The sequence below is a fragment of the Primulina huaijiensis genome, chromosome 5 (genome assembly GCF_012295235.1).
Source record: "Primulina huaijiensis isolate GDHJ02 chromosome 5, ASM1229523v2, whole genome shotgun sequence".
Classification (NCBI taxonomy): Eukaryota; Viridiplantae; Streptophyta; class Magnoliopsida; order Lamiales; family Gesneriaceae; genus Primulina; species Primulina huaijiensis.
The window spans coordinates 17,334,673-17,359,996 of record NC_133310.1 but is presented as its reverse complement, the minus strand read 5'-3'; the positions used below and the strand labels follow the sequence as shown (position 1 = coordinate 17,359,996).

Here is a 25,324-nt window from a genome sequence, read left to right as displayed (position 1 = left end):
TAGAAATTATCTGAAACTATGAGGGCCAAATCAGGTATTATTCTTTCGAATTGTATCCAAAAATCATAAATCAATAATGTTTTACGGTTCACATGTTTTAAGTATGCCCTCGCATGGAATTATCCCACTAGAGTAATCAAAAACGAGAAATTTTCATTTGAAAGCTTTCAATTTTTTTTCCCCCTTTCATCGCACTTTCTTTATTAATATATTTTTTTGAAGCTTTTAGAATATTAAAAAATGTGAAAAAATTATTTTTAAATTCAAAATGATATTTATAACTTCACAAAAGCTCCTGTGAAACGGTCTCATGGGTCAATTTTGTGAAACATATATTCTATATCACGAAAAAGTATTACTTTTTATGTCAAATATATTAATTTTTATTGTAAATATGGACATGATTGATATGTCTCACGAATAAAGATCCGTGAGACCATTTTATGAAAGACCTACTCTTATAACTTTAAGGATTCTCACCTCATTCCAAATTTATTATATGTATTATATCTACCTTTCATGATCTAAAAATAACATCTCATTTACCGGATTTTGGGCCTTCTTCAGTACGCGAGTTGGAGAGAGGCCCATCAGTTATTAGGAAGTAGGTTCGTTAATCCAAATGCAGTTGGCCCAAACATTTTTAACCTTAGAATTCCCGCAAGATTTGATGTAATAACCTGTCAATAAAATTATAATATTTTTAGAATTAATTTCATATTTCCAGGAATTTAAAAGAAAATTTCATTTAGTTTCTCATATAAATATTTATATATATAATTGAGTAAAATGTCAAACAAAGCCCATCTCTATGTTGCTTTAAAAAAAAAATTATTATTACATCAAACTCGTTTTAGTACCGAAAGGTAGAAGGCAAAAACTTGTGTGAGACGGTCTCACGGGTCGTATTTTGTGAGACATGTTTCTTATTTGGATCATCCATGAAAAAGTATTACTTTTTATGCTAAGAGTATTACTTTTTATTGTGAATATCGGTAGGGTTGACCCGTCTCATAGATAAAGATTCGTGAGACCGTCTCATCTCACAAGAGACCTACTCAAGGTAGAAAGCTGGTAAGTTACATTATTTACCTCGAAAGAAGGGAAGAACATTACAAGATTATTATTAATTACCTTTATACTTGACTTGTTTTGGGGTTAAAGACACCAAAAAAGTAACACTAATCTCACTATACATTAATTAGTGAATAGTGGTACCTTAAACGCTAATTAAATCACGAGGTCATATAATAATAATAATAATAATAATAATAATAATAATGTAATGTGGGAATTAATATATAATACGTATTATTAAAACTCCTTGTCTTAAAAGCTAAAGTTTACCAAAAGAGTCATAAATAATATATAGTTTATATTTTAATATTTTTTTATAAAAAAAATTAAAAGTAAAGCAATCTGTTTTGGAGTCTTTAATATAATGCATAATGACGTGTAATTAGATTATATAATGTAACGTACCGTACCGAAAATTACGGTATAAGCAATTTCATACCTATAGCATACCGATTATATCGAAATTGTACGGTATACCGAGATTTTGGTATGATATTGATATATACCGTTTTATGTCGAAAAAAATTTCATTTTTAAAATTTTATAAATTTATTGTTTTAAAATATTATATATTTTAAAAATCTATATATTTTTTCGGTATTCCGGCATATATACCGAAATTTTCAAATTGCATATCGTTATGGTACCGAAAAATTAAGTATTGTTACCGTACTGTATCGAAATATTTGATATATCGAAAATTCGGTATTTTTTTCGGTACGATAATATCAGTATACCGAAAATTCGTATTTTTTCTCACCCTTAAATTAGATGATTTAAAAGTGATACTAAAATTACTGTAAGTGACAGAAGGTGAGTCACCAGCATTTGTGAATCGGTTTCATTTGGTAAATGTTATAAATAATATCAAAATGTAGCAAAGAACTTGAAATAAAAAAAAATTAGCAATGAATTTTAGTAATTATTTGATGAAAGTATTAGCAATTTTAGATTCTTATACATGTTAACCATGTCATATTAGATTAAACTATTATTTTTTATTAAGTTTATATAAAGCCATTGGTTATTTAATTTCAAGGACAATTTTTCCGTTCTCAATGTCTGACTATCTGCGATTTCAATCCGTTGTTTTGAAATTTTAGATCTTTTTAAAATAAACCAACACTAAAGATCGAAGTTTCGATTTTTCATTAACTTATCGGCGATTCGTTTCTTTATAATATGAATTAATCCCTAAATTTTTTTAATACATTTTCAACTATGTTTTGTTTGTTATTTATTCAATTTTCATGTAACTATCTTTAAGCTTTTCAAGAGAATATGAACTTGCATGCACTGTTGAAGTCAAAAATGTTATCGGGGGGTTCTAAATATTTATTATATTCCATGTTAAATTAATTTCTCTGGGTGACAATAATTTAATGCTATCTTTATTGATGCACTTATCTCTTCATTTCTTTTCAACCAAGAAATAATCAATGCATACACTTTAATATTCCACCCAATTCTATTTTTAAATTCTGTGGCCAACCATAGTGTTTTGTGGCGAAGAACATGAAGACAAGGCCTTTCTCTTGAAATTTTGCAAAATATTTTTTATTTTATATAAAATAAAAACAACATATTTTTGTTCTTTATAATTTATATATAAAAAATCAATTTTTCAATTTCGTCCTACTATTTAGTTTTTCCAATCCCAAATCCATCACGAATTTGGTTATCAAAAAAAACTATAGCCTCCGTCAAAAACAATTAATTGGATAGAAATAATGACTTACTCAAACATTATTATTTGGTATTTAATGTGAGATGCAATGTCAGAAAATGTGTGTTAGTGCGAACAAACGAATATCATTAAAATTTGTTTAAAATGAACGGAGGAAATTAAATTTTTTGTCTTGTAACTTGCAATTTTTCTATTTTTTGTCATATTGTCGTTAAATATAAGGTTTTATTCCATTAATTTGTATTTTTTTTTAATTTTCGGATTTTTTCATGAGAGTGCCGATGTGGAACAGTAAAATGATGACGAGTGGATCTCAAGTGAAACCGTCTCATGGATTTTAATCTGTGAGACGGGTCAACCCTATCGATATTCAAAATAAAAAACAATACTCTTAGCATAAAGTAATACTTTTTCATGGATGATCCAAATAAGATATCTGTCTCACAAAATACGATCCGTGAAACCGTCTCACACAAGTTTTTGCTGATGATGACTTGACATCGAACATTGCTGATATTGTCTTATGCCATATCAATACTGTTGAATAAGTGTCACCGATACAAAAAAGATTACTAATGTGCAGCAACCATGTGAAAGTATCTTGGAAGAACACTGGTTGTTAATGACAGTTGGCAAGGGTTGTTATGTTAGTTCTAGAAAACAACTAGAACGGTTGGAACATTTATTAAAGGAAGCTTTCTGGAGATCAAGGGCAAAGGCTATACATGTTAGAGTTCATTTAGCCTTGGAAATACAAGTGTGAACAAATGAGATAATAGAGTTGCTTTGAGGAGAGTCGAGAATTTATTTCTCTGTTTTGTACTTGAAAAGCTTTGTGATTGTTCACTTGGTGAATCAATAATATTGGTTGTGTTTCTCCCGTGAATGTAGGTCGATTGACTGAATCACGTAATTCGTTCTTGTTGCTTCGTTTGTGTATTTCTGAGTTTTGCTTGCATATTGTTTCTTGAAAATCTTAATTGGATCCATTGCTTGATTAATCAAGTGGCGCTATATGTGGGAAACACGAATTACGCTAAATGGGTTCAATGTAGTATGATGTGGAAAATTTTATTGGCAAAAATGATTTCTATTTGTGGAGAATCAAGATACAAGCCATTCTGTTGCAACAAAGGTTGATCAAAGCAATGCAAACGAAGGAAGAAAGGTCAGGTACAATCAAAGATGATATCCTCGCAAAAGCTCAGAGTGCTATCAGCTTGTGCCTCGATGACAAACCATTGAGAGAAGTGGCCAAGGAGAATATTTCACAAGTATGTGGTTGAAACTCGATGAAGGATCGTGTGTACACCTGCGAAGGTGCTTCAAACATAATATTCTCCGTGTGCTTCAATAGCTCGTGTTCTAAGAATGTTTGCGTCGATATTAATCGAGTTTGATTAATAATCAAGCGGAAAATACTCGAAGTAATCCTTCGTTAAGAAAAACTGATATATTTTATATACTGTGCAACTGAATAACCGAAGATTATATAGGATCAGTTCTGGCACATAGCAGCTACATCAACCCTTCTACCTCATCGGGTAGGATACACTAGAAGACTTTGATTTATACAACACCTTGTATAAACTCATTCAGCTTAGGACTTACTCTACTGCCTTAACTGAACTCCTAGTCTAGACTAGAGCCAGCACCTTTCAGTCAACACTTGTTTAACGTTTGTGTGTCAAAGACTACATACACAAGTTTATTGTCTTTGTGCAAGACTCACTCAGCTTTTCAATAAGCTCAACTCTCAGATATATGTGAGTGATTGTGTGTGTGTGTGTGTGTGTGAGAACTGAACAATGAATACCGCACGAAGGTGTTCTCACACACTGAGGGAAATAAGCTTCTAAACTAAGCCGCTATAGCTTTGTAGTGATCCCTCTGGCCTTGAATGCTTCTAGTAAGTTGATATGAATTCAGCGTGCCCTTTTTTCTTCACACACTTATGTTCTTGATTATATTGGTCTTCACTGATCTTCTTATTTATAGGCGGGAAACTGATAGTACAGTGAGACTCACTAATTGTATCCGTTGCAGCTTGAATTTGTTCATTGAAATATGTGTCTCGACTTTTCCGACATCTATGCTGGAACATTTTGTCTTTAAGTGTTGCTGCAACGTCCATTATTGTACCTTGATAGTACAGTTGCTTTTGTATCATTGTACGTAGCTGGAATCCACTGAGGTAAGCTTGTCTTGATCTGCAACTGATTGATTCCTAACTGATGCACCTAACTGGTCATCTGAACTGATATTCAGTTGGGCTGGTGAAATCAGTTGACTCGTCAGTTGAATTGATTTCACTCTTTCAGTTGAACTGGTCAGCTGAGCTCTTTATCAGTTGAGTATTTCATCAGCTGACCGGGCTTTTGAAGGTCTTCTGCTAAACTGCCTGTCAGCTGGACAATCAGTTGAACTGGTCTTTGATACTTCAGTTTGACGGATTCAGTTTGGGCAATCAGTTGGCACTTTCAGTTTGCGTCTCGATAGCTTCAGGTTTGGCTAGGTAACTGATCAGTTCGAAGCTTGATCAGTTTCAGCATCCTGCGCACTTCAATAAATCATTAGCAACAAAATGACAAGTTTTGTTAACATCAAAATCAAGATTGCGAACATGAAATGTTTCAACACTCGAGAACTTGTACATGACATAGTCTCTAGCCAATCGTCTATATATGAAGCAACTATTATACTCATTCAAGATCAGGGAAGACAAAAATATTGGAGATCAAATTGATGAGTTCATCAAGATTCTTGATGATCTTGAAAATCTTGAGGTTAAATTGGACGATGAGGACAAGGCACTGATTTTATTGAATGCTCTACTGAAAACCCTTGAGAATTTCAAGGATGCACTGTTGTATGGAAGAGAACATCCAATCACCTTGGAAGAAGTCTGGTCTGCCATCAATGCCAAATAACTTTAGAAAAAGCTTCAAAGTGAAGAGACTCACGACGTAGGATTAACTGCTCAAGGAGACAAGAGAAAATAAACCAAAAGAATAATTGTAAGAGCGGGTCTCAATCCAAAATCCAAGGGAAATACAAGTAAGGACATTTAAGAGAAGGGTCCTAAAAGAAATAACTAACCACAGGAAAAACCAAAAGGTAATGGAAAGGCTACAATAGCACTTGATTACTATGATGTAGTCAAAGCCTTGGCTGTTGCAAACCATGATTCAGGTAATGAATGGATCTTAGACTCCAGTTGATCATTTCATATGTGTCCTACATGATCATGGTTTGAAAATTTCATTGAGTCAGATTATGGCTAGTTCATTTGGGCAGTAATAAATCTTGTAAGGTTAAAGGAATTGGCTCTATAAGATTGAGGATGTTTGATGGGGCAAACAAAATTTTACATCAAGTAAGATTGGTAACTGAACTCAAAGGAAACTAAATATCATTAGGTACTCTTGAAATACAAGGCTACACTTTCAAATATGATACAGAGTATAAAAGTCTCAAAGGGGAAGTGCGTAATAATAAATACAATAAGGAAGACTTTTTTGTACATCTTTTTAGGTAACACAATAATAAGAGCATCATCTGTTGTTCAAAGAGGTGGTGACTCAACAAAATTGTGGCATATGAGGTTAGGTCACGTGGGAAAAAAATGTTTAATTGAATTAGCAAAACAAAACCTCTTATGTGATAATAGAATCCAATCTTTGGACTAATGTGAATTATGTATTCTTGGCAAGTCAAAGATTGTACATTTTGATGTTGGAAAACATACCACTGGTAAGCCTTTCGAGTAAGTCCATTATGATATTTGGCGGCCGTCAAGAACTCTGACACATGGGCAGGTATTTTATGAGTATCATAAATAATCGTACCAGAATACTTTGGGTATTTGTGTTAAATTCTAAGGATGAAGCTTTCCAAAGGTTCAAAGAATTGCTTCAACAAGTGAAAATCATATTAGATAAGAAGCTCAAGTACTTAAGAACAGGTAATGGATTGGAATATCTTTCATACCAATTCAATCACTTATGCAAAAGCAAAGGCATCACAAGACATAATAGAGTCCTTGGAACCCCACAAGAAAATGGGACAGTTGAAATGATGAACCGCACTCTACTTGAAAGTGTAGGCCTGCTAAAGTCATTCTGGAGAGAATCTGCAGTGACAACTGCCTATCTCATTAATAGATGCCTTTCAAGCGTCCTAAGTCACAAAAATCCAATAGAGTTGTGGAATGGAACTTCATCAGATTATTCAAATATAAGAGTCTTTGGTTGTTTAGCTTATGCACACGTAAAGCAAGATAAGTTTGAACCTAGGGCCCAAGATGTATTTTCATAGGATAACCTGATGGAGTATAGGGGTATAAAGTTTGGAACCTTCAAGCCAGTGGACCAACATGTTTCAATACAAGAGATATCACATTTGAATAATTAAAGATGGGATATGACTTGAAGAAGTGAGCCTCTGAGAATAATGGTAATCCAATTCTCAGTTCACAAGTTGAGGTGGAGTATCAAAATGAAACTCTAAATTAAAGAAAGCATGGTACAGATCAAGTCACATATGAGACTGAAGAATCTAAGGACACCAGAACATATATGATTGCCACAGACAGGGAAAGAAGAATTATAATGGTACATGGCAGCTAGTCAATAAACCTCATCGACGTAAAATTGTGGGATGGAAATGGATATTTAAAATAAAAAAGAACAATTTTGATGATCTTGTCCCTAAATTCAAGGCAAGACTAGTTGCCAAAAGATTCACACAAGTAGAGGGAGTTTATTTTCATGAAATCTACTCACATGTTTTTAAACACACCTCCATAAGATTGATGTTGGCTCTAGTGGCTCAGTTTGATATGAACTAGAGAAATTTGATGTTAAATCCATCTTTCTCCATGGTGGGCTTGAGGAAACCATATTCATGGACCAGCCCCAAGGTTTTATAAAATCAAAAAAGGAGGACAAAATTTTTTTATTGAAAAGTCTCTCTATGGCCTAAAAAAAGTCCTCGACAATGGTGCAAAAGACTTGACTTGTTCATAGAAAAGATAAACTTTGCTAGGAATCTCTTTCATAGTTGTGTCTATATGAAGAAGATAGGAGATGAAGTCACTGCATTCTTGTTATTGTACGTTGATGATATACGGATAAAAAGCATAAAAAACAAGGAGCTTCAAGTTCTCAAGAAGATGTTAAATTCTGAATTTGATATGAAAGAACTATGGGAAGCGATACTAGTAATGGAAATAATCATGGACATGAAGTTTAAAAGGTTGTTATTGGATCAAAGATATATCAGAAAATTTTTGGAATGTTTTAGAATGCATGAATCCAAACAAGTTAATATACCAATAGGAGAACACTTCAAGATGTCAAATGACCAGTCTCCTGTCAGTTTTGAATAATAGAAATTCATGATAAACATGCCCTATGATAATGTGATAGGAAATGTGATATATGAAATGGTGTGTAGACGACCAGGACTTTCCCATTCCATGAGTGTGGTGTCAAGATTCATGGCTAATCTTGGAAGGGTTCAATGTTAAGAATTGAAGTGGAGCTTGAGGTATTTGAAGAGAACAATTGAGTTAGGCTTGATGTTTGAAAAACAAGGAGAAGTAAGATAGTCATTGAGAGGTTTTGTAGGAAATTATGTTGGGAACTTGGACACAAGAAAGTCCTTCACAGGTTATGTTTTTACCTTGTTTGGGACTGTTATGTTGGAACATCTCATGTTCTCAATCTTGATTTTGATGTTAACAAAACTTGTTGTTTTTTCCTAACGAATTTACCTAAGTGCGCAGAAAGCTGAAACTGATCAGTTACTGAACCAAAACTGAAGTTATCGAAATGCAAACTGAAAGTGCCAACTGATTGCTCAAATTGAACCAGTCCAACTGATATATCAAAGACCAGTTCAACTGGTTGTTCAGCTAATAGGTGGTTCAGCAGAATACCTTCAGAAGTCCGACCAGCTGAATGAAGAGTTCAACTGATGAAGAGCCCAGCTAACCAGTTCAACTGAATCAGTGAAATTAGTTCAGTTGACGAGCCAACTGATTTCACCATACCAGCTCAAGACCAGTTCAGAGCATCAGTTATAACTGATCAGTTTGCACATCAAGACAAGCTTATATAATGGAATTCAGCTAAGCACAGAAGTACAAGCTACTTCGCAGACGAAGGTACAATAATGAACATTGCAGCAGAGCTTAAAGTCAATACGTTCCAGAATTGCTGTCAGAAAGTACAAGACACAAATTTCGAGGAACGGATTTAAACTGCAACGAACATATTTGATGAGTCTTGATATATGGTTACATTGCCCCTATATATACAAGATCAAGACCATCAACAAACAAGAGAGAAAAAATAAATGTGTGGAATAAGATAGGGCACACTCAACTCATATCAGCTTACAAGAAGCAACCAGTCCAGATTTGAGGGACATTTCATAGTGTTATCAGCTTAGATAAGAAGCATAATTCTCTCAGTATGTGAGAACACTTTTGATTTGTATTCATAGATCAGTTCTCACACACGCACACACAATCACTCACATATATACATAGAATTGAGCTTATTGAGTAGCTGAATGAGTCTTGCACAAAGACATTAAACTTGTGTATATAAGTCTTGCACAAAGACGTTAAACTTGTGTATGTTGTCTTTGCATGTGAAACGTTAAACAATGTGCTGACTGAGAGGTGCGGCCTTCAGTCTATTAGTATATCCTACCCTTGAGGTAAAAATGGTGACGTAGGAGCAGTTGAAGTATCCGGACATTCATAAATATATCTTGTGTCTTTAACTATTTAACTATTGTTTTGAAACTGATTTGATCAGTTAAGCTGATATCAATTCAGTTCTCACCATAAATGAACTGATACAAGCTCGAACTGATCCCCCTTATTTCAGTTATTCAGTTTACACGTTAAAACTTTAAACTGATCAGCTTTCTTAACGAAGGATTATTTCGAGTATATTTTGCTTGATTTGAAAACCAAACTCGATTTAATTCATCAGTGTCTACATTCTTCGGGCTATCGCAGCTCATTGAGTGTATTGTGTTTGAAACACCCTTGCAGGTGTTTCAAAACCGATCCCATCATGTTATTAGTTGAAATTCTTCACAACAATTAGTGGTTGCTTTGTCTACTACAGAAGCAGAATACATAGCTCTCACAGAAGCTATTAAAGAGGCAATGTGGCTCAAAGGTGTATTGACAGAATTTGGTATAAAGTAGAAGCTAGTGGTGGTGCACTGTGACAATCAAAATGTCATACACCTTAAAAAACATCAGGTGTTTAATGAGAGATGCAAGCACATCGATGTTAAGTTGCATTTTGTGAGAGAGATAATTTCAAGAGGAGAAGTTGAAGTTCATAAAATCTCTACAAACGAAAATCCTGCATACCATGAACCAAGTTTAGGCATTGCTTAAACTTGGTGAACAATACAGAAAGGAGATAAGCCTCCTTTGGGAGGGAAATGGAGAAGCGGCCAATGGTTTTTTGTTTACAGACAAGGTGGAGATTGTTGAATAAGTGTTACCGATACAAAAAAGATTACTAATGTGCAGCAGTCGTGTGAAAGTATCTTAGAAGACAACCAGTTGTTAATGACAATTGGCAAGAGTTGGTATGCTAGTTCAAGAAAACAACTAGAACAGTTGGAACACTAATTAATGGAAGCTTTTTGGAGATCAAGGGCATAGGCTATATATGTTAGAGTTCATTCGGTGATCACGCTCTGATTAATTTAGTTCTCTTAGCCTTGGAAATACAAGTGTGAACAAAGGAGTGAATAGAGTTGCTCTGAAGAGAGTGGTCAATCTCTTTCTCTGTTTTGTACTTGAAAAGCTTTGTAATTGTACACTTGGTGAATCAATAATATTGGTTGTGTTTCTCCCGTGGATGTAGGTAGATCGACCGAACCCCGTAATTTGTTCTTGTTGCTTCCTTTGTGTATTTCTGAGTCTTGCTTGCATATTGTTTCTTGAAAATCTTAATTGAATTCATTGCTTGATTCGACAAACACTATATATGGCGAAAAAGAATACAACTGAAAAAAAATTGTAATTGATCAATAGATAAAAAAAAAATGGAAAACCTGCAAGTTGGATGACAAAAAATGTAATTTTACAAATAAAATACCAAAAGCGTGTTCAAATTGATGTTGAAACTCCAAATTTTTTTTATAAATATTTTACGATTTTTTTTGTACACATTTAGATTAATTTATACTTATCATGGATCAATAAGGATTATATAAGACCGATGTGAGCACATTCACAATGCACTTCATAAAATAGAGAACTTTCTTAGTCCAAAGGTAGAGTGGTTTGTTCAAAGGGTACTTTTCAATAAAGCACACGAATTACATTATAGTTTTTTTTAGTTAATGATCAATTATTTTCTGGAGATGTATATCTTTTCTCTACCTGAGAAGTCACAAAGGTGATAGATATTATACAAACATTGTTTCGTACTTTCATCAATCATATCAAATTTTGTAGTGAGCTTATTTTCACATTTATGTGAGAAACATTAGTTTATAATTAAAAATACAAATGAGTCATCTACGCACGTATATAAGACGTACCAATACTTGATTTTTTTTAGTGTGCTTATATTCTCACTTATAATCGTCCCGAGAACCTTGTTAGGGGTCGCCATTTTTCAAAATTGCTCTAAATCAATCACGATATCCAGGAGGTCACTCATCTCCGAATTTTTCCCCTTCACCTATAACTCTGCTAGAAGCCGCTCTTTGTCCGTGCTACCACTTGACACCGGCTAGTACTCCCCCTCCAGCCAGCCACGGGCATCACACAATGTACTTATGTAAAAAACACCACATACAAATCATGTGAGTGTGTAGATAAATTAAGGTTCAAATATATCATAACAATATCAAAGCATAGCAGTGATTAAAACAAAAAACTTTTTCTTGTCTTGAATTTACAAAATTATAAGTTAGAGCATAGTTGCTTTTATTAAACAAAACCAAACTTTTGTGTCCCTCCAAATCTTGACACAAGAAATTTCAACAAGTGATAGGAAAGAAAGATTTGATCATATGAAAAAAAAATCAAGTACTTGTCACAAATAGCTAACTAGTAGGAGAGATACCAAAATCTATGGTTAAAATTATAAAGATGTAAACAATTAATGTGCATATTTGGAAACAATCCCTTATCGAGTGAGGACAAATCTGGAATAAATGGAAGGGAAATAACAGAGTTAAGAAAAATAAAATAAAAAAATGTGCAGTGGTAGTATTTAATTATACACATGAATGATCATGTGGGTGCTCTCGCACATGCATACTTTTTCATAACCTGCACTCAAATGGTTCTGTTTCTGAAACTTTACGTATATTAATTAATTTGGATGAAAAGAAGTGAGTCCGAATGGGATATGTAAGGGTCAGAAAATTTATATTAGTTGATTTCACTTCGTGTTTAGGTTTCAATATTTGGGTTTTTAATTATCATATGAAAAAGTTCGAACATTTTCTTCGGTATGATTATTTTTCGTGCGATCGAATATGTCGAACAAATGAATATACGTGTTTTTGTTTTGGGATTATTTTGTTCATAAATTTACCAGTGTAATTTGTGTTGTACAACTAACTATAAAAGTCCTTAATTTGTTTAGGGTGTTTGATATTTGAGCATAACTCATAGGTTTGTTTGATTTTTATTTTTTATTTTTAAATCAAGATTGGTTTGATTGTATGTTCAATAAATCACAAAATTAATTTTTTTTTTCCTATTGCTTTTTTTTTTTTATGATCGAAAATCCGAAATGATTGGCAAAACAACCATAACTAAGATATGTCTGTTTCTTTTTATAATATGGCATACGTAAAATAAAATATTTTTAAAAACATAAAACGAAAACAAAAAAAACTCTTTCACACACAAACTTTGTCCGTGCTGCTAAGCATGAGTTAAAGTAGAAAATTATGAATGTATGTTACAAAGTCTGTATATTTATACGCGCGCACATACATACATACATATTTTAAAGAAAATTATATATGTATAAATTTTTTTGAGCGAGAAATTTAAATTTTCTCCACTTCCTGATTAAATAATGATTAGGAATGACACAAAAACTCTTTTGAGACGGTCTCATTAAGTCAATTTTGTGAGATAAAATAGATCTTCTATTTAGATCACCCATGAAAAATATTAATTTTTATATCAATAGCATGACTTTAATTATAAATATAAATATGGTTGGCTCGTCTCACGAATAAATATTCGTGGGATCGTCTAACAAGAGACTTATTATAAAAATAATGCATATGAATTATATATTTTTTTTTGTTTTATCAAGTTACGATCTTCTTCGATAATAAATATTATGACATGCGTGGTATATATTGTTAATAATCAATACATGTGTATGGATTCCCACGATGAATTCTGTTATAATATTTGTGAACTTGCCCATTCTTTCTTGTTCCATGTATATAATTTGCAAGTGAAACCCCATCAAACATTATTACTCGTGCTTCGTTTCCTAATCCATATTCCTGTAACATATTCTAAATTAAATTATATGATTTCAATTGCATGCCAAAGTCACGAGACAATCAAATTTAAATGATCCTGCATGTGGGTCGAATCTACATAGTTTTTTCAATTAACGTTTAATTTCTCTCAATTTTTAATATGTATATATAATATAGTGAGGTTTATATATATATATATAAAGAAGGTAATTAAAAAAGGTAATTAAATTTGTACTATTTATGATAATTTTTTAACTCATTAAAAGCCTAAGACAAGTCCAAATGATTCTCTAACACAGCTTGTTGTCACGCGACATCACGTGATTCTTGGACATTTAAACATGGGTGACGGTAATGTTATTTTGTGGACTTTATTGTGCCTCACAGTTAAGTCAAAATGGGCATTTCATTTCTCATTTTAGGGGGAAAAATAATAGATGATTACTCGATTAATTTTATATATTATCGTAGATCTAGATTTGGATCTAGATCCAAACTTAAGTTTGTACTTTTTACCATGCCTATTACACTAAATTATTCCCTACAATTTATTATGTCAAATTAAATCGTCGCTATATATATATATATATATATATAAAATTCTCTTGTTGCTATTATCTCCAACTTAATTTAGATCATTAATGACCAAGATTAGGGCTCGAAAGTTTACCTGAAAGCTCAAGAAATATACTTTTTCTGCTTTAATTTTACTTGACCTAGAGTTCGAGTTCGAGTTCGAGTTTGAGTCCGATTAATTTTGTCATCAGTTGTTAGAGTTTGTACACTCATGAGCTACAAGAAGATATAGGTATATTAGGAGTAAGACGAAAAACTGAATATGGTTACAACTACTAGCACTATTTATAGGCTTGTGTTTACACCTAGAAGCGCTAATACGCTTTCTGATTTTAATATTCTCAACATCCCCCCTTCAAGGTTGCAACTAAACTGACAAAGCAACCTTGAAAGAAAGGAAAGAAAACAATCACAAAACAAACAGTACATTAACTACTACTTCTAGATTGATGAAGATCACGCACACCAACTTTGGATACCAAATAAGAATGTTGTGGACTTCCAAGTGCTTTAGTAAAGATGTCACCCAGTTGCTCGGTGGAAGGAATTTGTGAAGTGACTATTGTTCCATCTTTAATTCTCTCACGCACCAAATGACAATCAATTTCAATGTGCTTTGTACGTTCATGATACATTGGGTTCGCCGCAATGTGTATAGCAGCCGTGTTGTCACAATAAAGGGTCTTTGGAACTGATAATTTCAGACCCATATCTTCTAATAATCCTGAAATCCACACAACCTCACAGGTAGTTGAAGCCATTGAACAATATCCAGCTTCTGCCGAAGACCTGGAAACGGTGTGTTGCTTTTGGTCTTCCAAGATAACAAAGAGTCCCCTAATTTGACACAATAGCCTGTGAGAGAACGACGTGTCATCGGGCATGAGGACCAATCTGAATCACAATAAGCAGAAAGAGATGAGAATGCATTCACAAATAACATGACACCTAAACCAGGCGATTTCTTGAGGTATTTGACTATACGAATGGCTGCATCCATATGTGACTATTTCTGTGCGTGCATAAATTGCGTTAAATGTTGTACCGCATAACAAATATCCGGTCTTGTAATTGTCAGATATAACAGTCTGCCTACTAATCGTTTATATACACTTGCATCCTCCAACAATACATCTTTAGAACTATCACTACCAGATTTATGCATGATAATATCCAATTCATGACTTGTGAACTTCTTATTCTTCTCCATCGGAGTATCATACGGCCGAGCTCCTGCTACCCCTGTTTCCGCAATTAGTTCCAGCATACTTGCGTTGATTTAAGTAAATTCCTTCCTTGGATCTTGCAACTTCAATTCCCAAAAAATATCTCAGATTGCCAAGATCTTTAATTTGCAGCTTGGAGTGCAGAAAACATTGAAGGTCTTGAATTGCCTTTGAACTACTTCCAGTGATGATGATATCATCTACATAAACAAGAAGAAGAGTGATACAGCTTGGTTCATCTTTGACAAATAATGAATAATCATGCTGAGATTGACGGAAGCCTGCTTCAAACATAACAGCCCCAAACTTAGTATTCCATTGTCGAGAGGCTTGTCGTAATCCATACAAGGACTTTCTTAGCTTGCAAACTTTGTGCTTTCCTTGCACTTTGTATCCTTCTAGAAGAGTCATATATATATCTTCGTCCAAGGCCCCTTGTAAGAATGCATTAGTGACATCCATCTGTAACAGTGGCCAACGATTGATGGCTGCCACTTTTAAGAAACATCTAATAGTCACAATCTTTGCCGTTGACGAATATGTGTCATGAAAATCGATTCCTGGCTGCGTATAGCCCTTAGCCACAAGTCTTGCCTTTAATCGATCCACCGTCCCATCAGACTTAAATTTAATTTTATACACTCATCTACATCCAATAGGTTTGACAGCCAATGACAAATCAACCACATCCCAAGTATGATTCTATTCCAATGCTGCCAATTCTAGGTTCATAGCATCTTGCCACCTAGGATCTGTGATAGCCTCATGATAAGAGTTTGGCTCTGTAACTGAAGACATAGCAGCAAGATAGTCTTGATACGAGGGAGAAAAGTTAGCATATGTCAAGTACTTAGATATGGGGTAAGAACAAACAGTTGAATTGGCTTTGGGTAGTTGTGAACAAGTTAAATCCTTTAACCAAGTAGGAGGAGCAGTGGTCCTTGAAGACCTTCGTAATGGTGGATCAGTAGAAGTCTCAAAACGAGTGATAGGAGCTGAAGCAACAACTTCAGTATTGACAGAAGTAGAGCCATCTTCCATGAAAGGAGTAGTACACGGAAAAATTGGAGCTTGTGAATGTTCAGTCAAAAAAAGGAATACATTATCAAGGAATGTCACATCCTTAGAAACAAATACTCGTTTGGTCTGCAAGTCTAGAACTTTATATCCCTTTTGTACATTCGAATAACCCAAGAAAGCACAACGAGCAGCTCTAGGAGCAAAATTGTGTCCTACTGGTAGGATAGACACATAACATAAACATCCAAATGTCCGTAGATGCTCAAATGCAGGGGGCTTATGAAAAAGTACTTCAAATGGTGTCTTATGGTTCAAAATAGGGGTAGGAGTTCGATTGATAAGATAAACCGCTGTCAAAACACAGTCTCCCCAGTATTTTAATGGAATGGAGGACTGAAATTTCAATGATCTAACCACATTAAGAATGTGTCTATGTTTTCTCTGTACCAATCCATTTTGCTGAGGAGTGTATGGACAAGAGCTTTGGTGCACTGTCCCAAGAGATTGAAAAAGGTTTTTGCAACCAGAGTTGAAGAAATCTGTTGCATTACCATTCATAATGATTTTAATCGTGGTCGAAAATTGAGTGTCAACCATGGCAAGAAAAAAACGAATCATTTCCAGTGTATCTAGTTTAGAATGCATAAGGAACACCCATGTTCCTCTAGAGAATTCATCCACAATGGTCAAGAAGCATTTTTCTCCATTATATGTGAGAGTGTTGAATGGACCCCATATATCCATGTGCACTAACTGAAATACCCAAGAAGTTTGAGTGTGACTTTCAGATGGTAAACTTAGCCTAGATTGCTTACATAGGACAAACAGAACAATGTGGCAATGCATCAAAATTGGATATAAATGGCAGTAGTTTCATTCTAAGAAAAGACATATGACCCAATCGTTTATGCCAATCATGCAAACTAACAGAAGATTGTGCAATAAAAGGCTTGTCTACTGTCAAAGTATTACATCTTGTTTCAAAAGGTGTTTAAAAAAAACCTAGTTTCTGTGTTGGTAGACAATTTGGAGCAAAATGATATAGTCCACCCTCTTCTCTACCAATCCCCATTATCATCCCAGATTTGAGGTCCTGAAACAAACAAAAACAGGGATAAAAGGTAACAAAGCAGTGGTGATGCTTGGTGAATTTGGAAATGGACAAGAGATTGAATCTGAAATTGAGAATATAAAGCACATTATCGAGTGTAAGGGCATTGGTTATAGGTACTTTCCCTATCTTGCTTATGTATGCTTGACTACCATTTGGCATTCTCACATATTTTGTGGAATCTGCTATGTACTTTGAATTTTGCAACAAAGAGATATCTCCAAACATGTGCTCATTTGCTCCTGTATCCACCATCCAAGCATGTGAAACATGATGTAAATGTGAGTTGTTACTTGCCATATTCACCACTGGCTGTGTGTTCGATTAAAGACTCGAACTCTGAAGATTCGAACTTCCAAGAAATTTCATGATTTCTACATATTGTGCAGCTGTAAAAATTTGGCCACCAATTGGTGTGCTTGATTGTGGTGATTCAGCAAATCCTTCCTCCACCAAATTGACTTCTCTCTGCACCTTTTTTGACTTTGGAAGGTCTCTTCCAAACTTCATAGTGTAAGACTTCCCTTGCTGAGGTTTATACAATTTATGCCCCGGTGGATAACCATTGAGACGAAAGCAGTAATCTATCGTGTGTCCAGTCTAGTGACAATATTCACATTTCATATCTCTTTTGGACTCGGAATTCTTATCCTTATTTTGCATTGAATAAAAAACTAATGTTTGAGTTTCATTCGATGTAAGCGATCGATGCAATTCTTCTTGTGACATCATGGAAAATGCCTGCCCAACAGATGGTAAATGATTCATCATAAGTATTTGGCTCCTAATGTGGGCATGGCTTTCATTCAGTCCCATCAAAAACTGAAGTAAACGTTGTTGTTGATCATGCTCAACATATTGCCTCGCCGTAGCACATTCACAAGATGGCAGAGTGACTAGTGACGCATATTCATCCCACAAATGTTTCAATTTGCAGTAATAAGCCGAGACAGTGTTACTACCTTGTACCAACCGACCTATATCACGATGTAGTACAAAAATTCTGTAACCATTCACCTTATCAAATTGATCCTTAAGATCTATCCACACAACCGAAGCCTCGGTGGAATACACTATCCCGCCAAAAATCTCATTCGATACTGAATTCATAATCCAGGACAACACTAATGCATTGCAACGTTCCCATTGTTGCAACGTGAGATTCCTTGTAACTGGAACCTTACATGTACCATCAATGAACGCAACTTTGTTCTTCGCACGCAATGCAATTAGCATAGCCCTACTCCAAATGCCGTAATTCTCAACTCCAGTTAATTGCTCATTAATTAAATTCAAACCTGGAGTGTCCGAAGCATGAATTGTCATCGGATCGTTGAAATTGTTAGCATTTGCCATGTCTGTATGAGCAGAGCAGAGAAATCAGCGTGAATCTTCAAATCGAATCCTCAATTGCAGCTCAGAAAAGAAACGCGATCTATGGCAATCACCAGTAACGTGAAATTCAGCTGGATCTCTAGCTCAAACTCCTTGCTCTGATACCATGTTAGAGTTTGTACACTGAGCTACCAGAAGATATAGGTATATTAGGAGTAAGATGAAAAACTGAATATGGTTACAACTACTAGCACTATTTATAGGCTTGTGTTTACACCTAGAAGCGCTAATACGCTTTCTGATTCTAATATTCTCAACAGTTTCTATTAATTAAGTTTATGCCCATACTTTTTGAATAAGATTGTGTGATCATATATATGTTCAACTATTGATCTAGTTTTTTTTGGGAGATGAAATGCTACCCTTAGAATATATTATCTAAAGTATATCTAAGAGTGAATATTTATGAATGCATGTTAATTGATAGATATAATGCGGGATCATGGATCCGCCGCATAGTATCCATAGAGAGAATAATCCGATTATTTTTTAATTTTTACATAGTTTCATATAAATTTTTATTTATTTTTTAATTTTAATCTCAATTCATCATGTAAATTAAACTTTTTAATTCGATGACAATTAGTTGGGTGGCTTGTGACATTAATTACAATTCACGTCCGCGTAAAACGTTCACGTACGAAGTAACAATATAATGGAAAATTCGGCTCTTGCCTTAACCCTAACTTCATATTCAACGACTTTAATTGATTTGGGGTTATGAGTTTCGATTGGCGTCACGATTCTACAACTAGGGCAGTTCCCTTATTGTAGGGTTGAATTTTTCCAATATAGTTATAATTATGTTGGAGGCAATAATTATCTTTGATACTTGAGCAACCGAAACATGATGTTTGAGTTGCTATAGGATTTTCGTTACCATCAGTTATAACTTTTGATAAAGCGATAATCGCTCGGTAACATAGCCAAGATCACATGTTCTATTCTCATTGATTGCAAGTAATACAATTATTAACAGTAGATTGTTGAGTGTAATAATTATTCTTTCTGGATAAAACAATCGAACCGTGGTGATTGAGTTGTTGTACAATTTAAAAGATTTGAATCGCACAGTTACCACTAACTATAACTTTTGGTAAAACAGCAAGCGCTCGATCCTGCAAATTATGTCCTTCACATTTATATAATCATCACTATATTGTAATCGACCAATAGTTTAGAATGTCATGGTTCGGTGACAAAAAAATTTAAAAATCCAAAGGATTATTATAAAAATAATAAAATTTAAAATAACAAATTTTACTTAGATAATTATGCTGATTAACTATCAATTTTTTTTAAAGAAAAAATAGTATCTCTAAAATTTAAATTTTACATATTTTGTAAATTTTTTTAGACAAAAACTACTTGATATTATATATAAACGAATACTAATTCGTACACGTAAAACATAACATGAAGATATTCTAAAAATAAATAAATAACATGAATAAAAATAAAAATTACTAATATATATTTGAAAAATTGAAGTGGCTACTCACATTTCTCCCCCATCATTTTCTTTATAAAACAAACACAGAAACAGCCATTTCTCTTCCCACATAACATAAAACCTCCGTTTCAACAAATCCAAGAAAAAAGCGCTCCGAAAATTCCATCTCACTGCGCAAACATTGTGGCCTAGCTGTTGTTCTTGGATCCTGAGATTCTGGCTTTGTGAATAATATTATATCCCCTATAAACCACCTTTATTATCTAAAATCATATAGCCCACAAAACATGATCTCGTGTTCCTCCCAATACTGTTTCGCGTAATCTGTGCGTGGCAGCATAGTTTTGTTTATCTGTAATGCCTGTTCGTCCATGGCGGCCCCGCCCTCTCTTCTTTTTCTTCTGTTCTTTTCTCTCATTCTTCTCTTTTTCGCCATCTTTTGCAATCAATCCACAGGGTGAATCCCTTCTTTATTGGAAGAGAAGGTTGAATGCATCGGCGGAGGCGTTGAGTGATTGGGATTCGATAGATGAAACTTCATGTCGATGGTCTGGTGTAACCTGCAATTTCAAGAATGAAGTTGTGGAGATAAACTTGAGTTACATTGATTTGCATGGATATGTTCCTGATAATTTCACTTCTTTGGAGTTCTCTTTAGCTAAACTTGTCCTGTCGGGGACGAATCTAACCGGCTCGATCCCTGAGGGAATCGGCAATCTTCAAGAATTAAGGGTTCTGGATTTGGGTGACAATAAGATAAATGGCGAAATACCGGGTTTTATCTGTCACTTGCCTAAACTGGAGCAGCTTTATCTCAACACAAATCTGTTGGCAGGCTCAATTCCAGGCGAAATCGGGAACCTGACAGCTCTGGTTGAGTTGATCATATATGATAATCAGCTCAGCGGGGAGATTCCAGGCAGCATCGGAAATTTGAAGAATCTTGAAGTGATTAGAGCTGGTGGGAACAAGAATCTTGGAGGTTCTATCCCTCAAGAAATCGGAAACTGCACAAATTTAATATTGGTAGGCCTGGCTGAAACCAGCATTTCTGGGTTTCTTCCTACTTCCATTGGCATGTTGAAAGAGCTCCAGACTCTTGCCGTGTATACAGCTCTTCTTTCAGGACAAATTCCTCCAGAACTCGGTGATTGTGCTGCGCTGCGGAATGTTTATCTCTATCAAAACACACTCACCGGCTCGATCCCGACTAAACTTGGAAGGCTGCAGAATTTGGAGAATCTCTTGCTGTGGCAGAACAATTTGGTCGGTACAATTCCTCCGGAGCTTGGAAACTGTAATAAATTACAAGTAATTGATGCTTCGATGAATTCTTTAACCGGGGGGATTCCAGAATCTTTTGGGAATTTGACCCTGTTGCAGGAGTTGCAGCTGAGCGTGAATCAAATTTCCGGCAAGATACCGGTTGGGCTTGGGAATTGCCGAGCTCTGACTCATATTGAGCTCGATAACAATGAAGTAACTGGAACAATTCCTGCAGAACTCGGAAATCTGATAAATTTGACTATTTTGTTTCTATGGCAAAATCGTTTGGAGGGGAATATTCCTCCATCTTTATCTTCTTGTAAGAACCTGGAAGCTATTGACTTGTCGCAGAATGGATTGACAGGTCCGCTACCGAGAAATGTTTTTGGATTACCGAATCTTAACAAGTTTTTACTGCTGTCAAATAATCTTTCTGGTTCTATACCTCCTGAGATTGGGAATTGTTCTTCGCTGATTCGGTTCCGAGCGAGTAACAATATGCTGAGCGGGAATGTGCCCCCGGATATTGGGAGGTTGAAGAATTTGAATTTCTTGGATCTTGGAATCAATATGCTTTCCGGGATTGTGCCAGTTGAGATTTCTGGTTGCCAAAATCTCACTTTTCTTGATTTACATTCTAATTCGATAACTGGGAACTTGCCGGATGATTTGAATCGGCTTGTTACTCTACAATTTCTTGATGTTTCTGATAATCTCATTGAAGGTACTTTGAATCCAAGTCTTGGTTCATTGATTTCACTCACCAAGCTCATTCTCGGAAAGAACAGGCTATCTGGTTCGATCCCAAGTGAACTTGGTTCGTGTTCTAAGCTTCAGATGCTTGATTTAAGCAGCAATGAGTTAGAGGGTAAGATTCCGGGGAGTCTAGGGAAGATTCCTGCTTTGGAAATTGCTTTAAATTTGAGCTGTAATAAACTTTCGGGTGGGATCCCGAAGGAGTTCGCCGAGTTGGACAGGCTTGGAGTTTTGGACATTTCTCACAACCAACTCTCCGGGGACCTACGTTATCTGGCCGCTCTTCAGAATCTAGTGGTTCTAAATGTATCATACAACAATTTCTCCGGACAGTTGCCAAACAAACCGTTTTTCACCAAGCTGCCACTCAGCGTCCTAGCTGGCAACCCCGACTTGTGCTTTTCCGGCAACAAACAGTGCTCGGGTAATGAGGGTGCTGCTGCCAGGCACAAGAAGTCCGCAAGGGTGGCGATGGTGGTGTTGATTTGTACGGCCTGCTTGTTGATGTTGGCCGCTCTCTACATCATCCTCGGGGGCAGGATGCGCGGTCACGGGTCCCACGAGTGCGATTTGGACAAGAAGGAAGATGTAGAGTTAGAGGGTCCGTGGGAGGTCACATTGTATCAAAAGCTCAATTTATCTATCAACGACGTTGTAAAATCTTTAACATCTATTAACCTAATTGGTCATGGTCAATCAGCCATAGTATATCGAGCAGTAACCCAGTCTGGAACCATCATCGCGGTTAAAAGATTTCGAGCATCCGAGAAGTACTCATCATCAACATTCTCATCCGAGATCACGACACTAGCTCGTATTCGACACAGAAACATAGTTAGACTTCTAGGTTGGGCGTCCAACAGGAAGACCAAACTTTTGTTCTACGACTACTTGCATAACGGTACATTAGGCAACTTGTTACATGAGGGGCAAGGGGACAAGATCGAATGGGAGATCCGATTCAAGATAGCGTTAGGAGTTGCCGAGGGCTTGGCCTACTTGCATTGCGATTGCAGGCCGCCTATCCTACATCGAGATGTGAAGACACAAAACATACTGTTGGGGGAAAGATATGAGCCATGCTTAGCTGATTTTGGACTAGCAAGATTTGTTGAAGATGAAAATGCTGCGTTAGCAGCATATCCCCAACTAGCTGGATCATATGGATATTTTGCTCCTGGTAAATTTCTCTATCCCTGTTCCCTATTTTGCTCAAAAAACCATGCACTTATTATTTGTGATTTTACACTTTATGAATTATTGAAATACATTTTATTTTTCACAGTATAATCTGTCAGTTTCATATAGTACTGAACTTATAATTGGCAGCAGAGATCATTTCAGTTAGAATAATTGCTTAATAATAAAATGTGGGTGGAAACTTCTTTGGATATTACATGTAACTGTGTTTGCATCTTATGCTTGCTAATTGTGGGGACTTATGCATGTGAAGTCATGTGATTGCTTCAACTTTATCCTAATTAATTTGTCTTCATATATTTGTCCCCTACTATGATGTCCCAATTAGTTCACCAAGAAATTTTATTTCAAACCATGTCAGATTAATAAGTTGTGTCCTTTTGAACTTTGCAGAGTATGCTTCCATGGTAAAAATCACAGAAAAGAGCGACGTATATAGTTACGGTGTCGTGCTGTTGGAGATTATAACCGGGAAAAAACCGACCGACCCCTCGTTGGGAGAGGGGCAGCACTTGATTCAATGGGTAAGAAACCACTTAAGGGATAAAAAGGACCCAGTCGATCTCGTTGATCAAAACCTCCAAGGCCATCCGGACACACAAATACAAGAAATGCTCCAAGCCCTCGGGATCGCGCTCCTATGCACGAGTAATCGTCAAGGGGATCGTCCCACAATGAAAGATGTTGTGGCGTTGTTGAAGGAGATCAAGCACGAGCAAGTAATGGGAGGCGATCAAACTCAGAAGCCCGCGAGTAAATCGTCGAACAATTGCGAGGTTTCTTCATTTTCTTCCTCGTCTGTGACACCGGCTCAATTGTTGCTTCTCCAAGGGTCATCTAATTGCTCCCTGGCTTACTCCTCTTCCTCCACAAATTACAATGGGAATCAATAAAATACTGTTAGATGCAATGCATTAATGAATTAATGAATAGTGGTGACAGTTTGTGTTTGAACTTGTATAGAGTAATTAGGATAATTGATTTGGTTAAAGGAAAAATTTATCCTTCTTTGTATCCCAAAACAGTGCAAAATCAGAAGGATGTTACTAACTTCAAAGTCAATATTTGCTCCTTAAGACTTGTATTTGATCAGAAACTACGGTGATTATATATATGAATAATTCATTAATTTCTGATAATTTTTTTTAAAAAAAATGTTTATCTTAAATTTTAGAATTTTGTTTTTGAAAATTATAATCTCACTCCTGAATGTCTCGAATCATTCATTCTATCAATTTTCGATCCATATCCAACTCAGTTAAAAAAAAAAAAGATGTAATTGTCTCAAGGGTAGCTTGAATTGTAGGGTACGATGAGCCCCTAACAAAATGCCAGAGGGTCAATCCATCTCTACTTCTGTCATCCTAATTTTGGTTGTCACACTATCAAAAAATCAGGAGTTTAATCCATATTTGTCTCTGTCATCCCAGTTTTGAGCTGCTACACAGGGGTTTATCGGCTCAGCGTGATTTACAAAGTACTGCGTTGACCATTTGAGTTTACTCAGAGCGCAACAAAATTGCTTAGCCTGATTTACAAATTATTGATTTGATCTTTTGAATTTACTCAGCGGTTGTGGAATAAATAAGATGCTATACATATATGTATATATTGTTTGGTGGAATAAGCTATGTTCAATCATTTCATCATAGAGATGCTTGATGTGACGGATAAATGCCTCATATTTGTACTTACTATCGAATTAAATGCATCTCGTTATAATATATAATGAATTTCTTTGATGAAAATTTATCCATTGAAGACTATTTATAATGAAGTTAAATGTGGTAGTTCGAGTGGGGAATCAAGGCGATGATAGATCTTATGAGATGCAACCAAATTTAAAAAATTTGTGGCCACAATTTTTATATGGTCTCAAAGTTTCAATACCATAAATGTCACATTCCAACTTCTCGGTCATCGCCTAAATGCAATACAAGTACAATAACTGTATCTCGATTGTAGAAATAATTAACATAAATTTCTTGGTGATAAATTTATATAAGAGTGTGCAATCATCCCAATCGTGCACGACCTGATGTACC

The 25,324-nt window shown here is 35.3% G+C and overlaps 2 protein-coding genes across 2 annotated transcripts; one reads left to right on the top strand and one right to left on the bottom strand.

The window, feature by feature from the left end:
- Positions 1 to 17,809: 17,809 nt before the first annotated feature.
- Positions 17,810 to 18,565, bottom strand: LOC140977691 (uncharacterized). Its single transcript, XM_073442434.1, has one exon. It carries the CDS (start codon positions 18,563 to 18,565, stop codon positions 17,810 to 17,812), a length of 756 nt encoding a protein of 251 aa, XP_073298535.1.
- A 1,554-nt stretch (positions 18,566 to 20,119) lies between these two features.
- LOC140976724 (uncharacterized) lies at positions 20,120 to 24,400 on the top strand. The gene is made up of 2 exons (XM_073440990.1): positions 20,120 to 23,259; positions 23,673 to 24,400. The coding sequence occupies exons 1-2, from the start codon at positions 20,415 to 20,417 to the stop codon at positions 24,170 to 24,172; spliced, it is 3,345 nt and encodes a 1,114-aa protein (XP_073297091.1). The 5' UTR covers positions 20,120 to 20,414; the 3' UTR covers positions 24,173 to 24,400.
- The last annotated feature ends 924 nt before the right edge of the window (positions 24,401 to 25,324 follow it).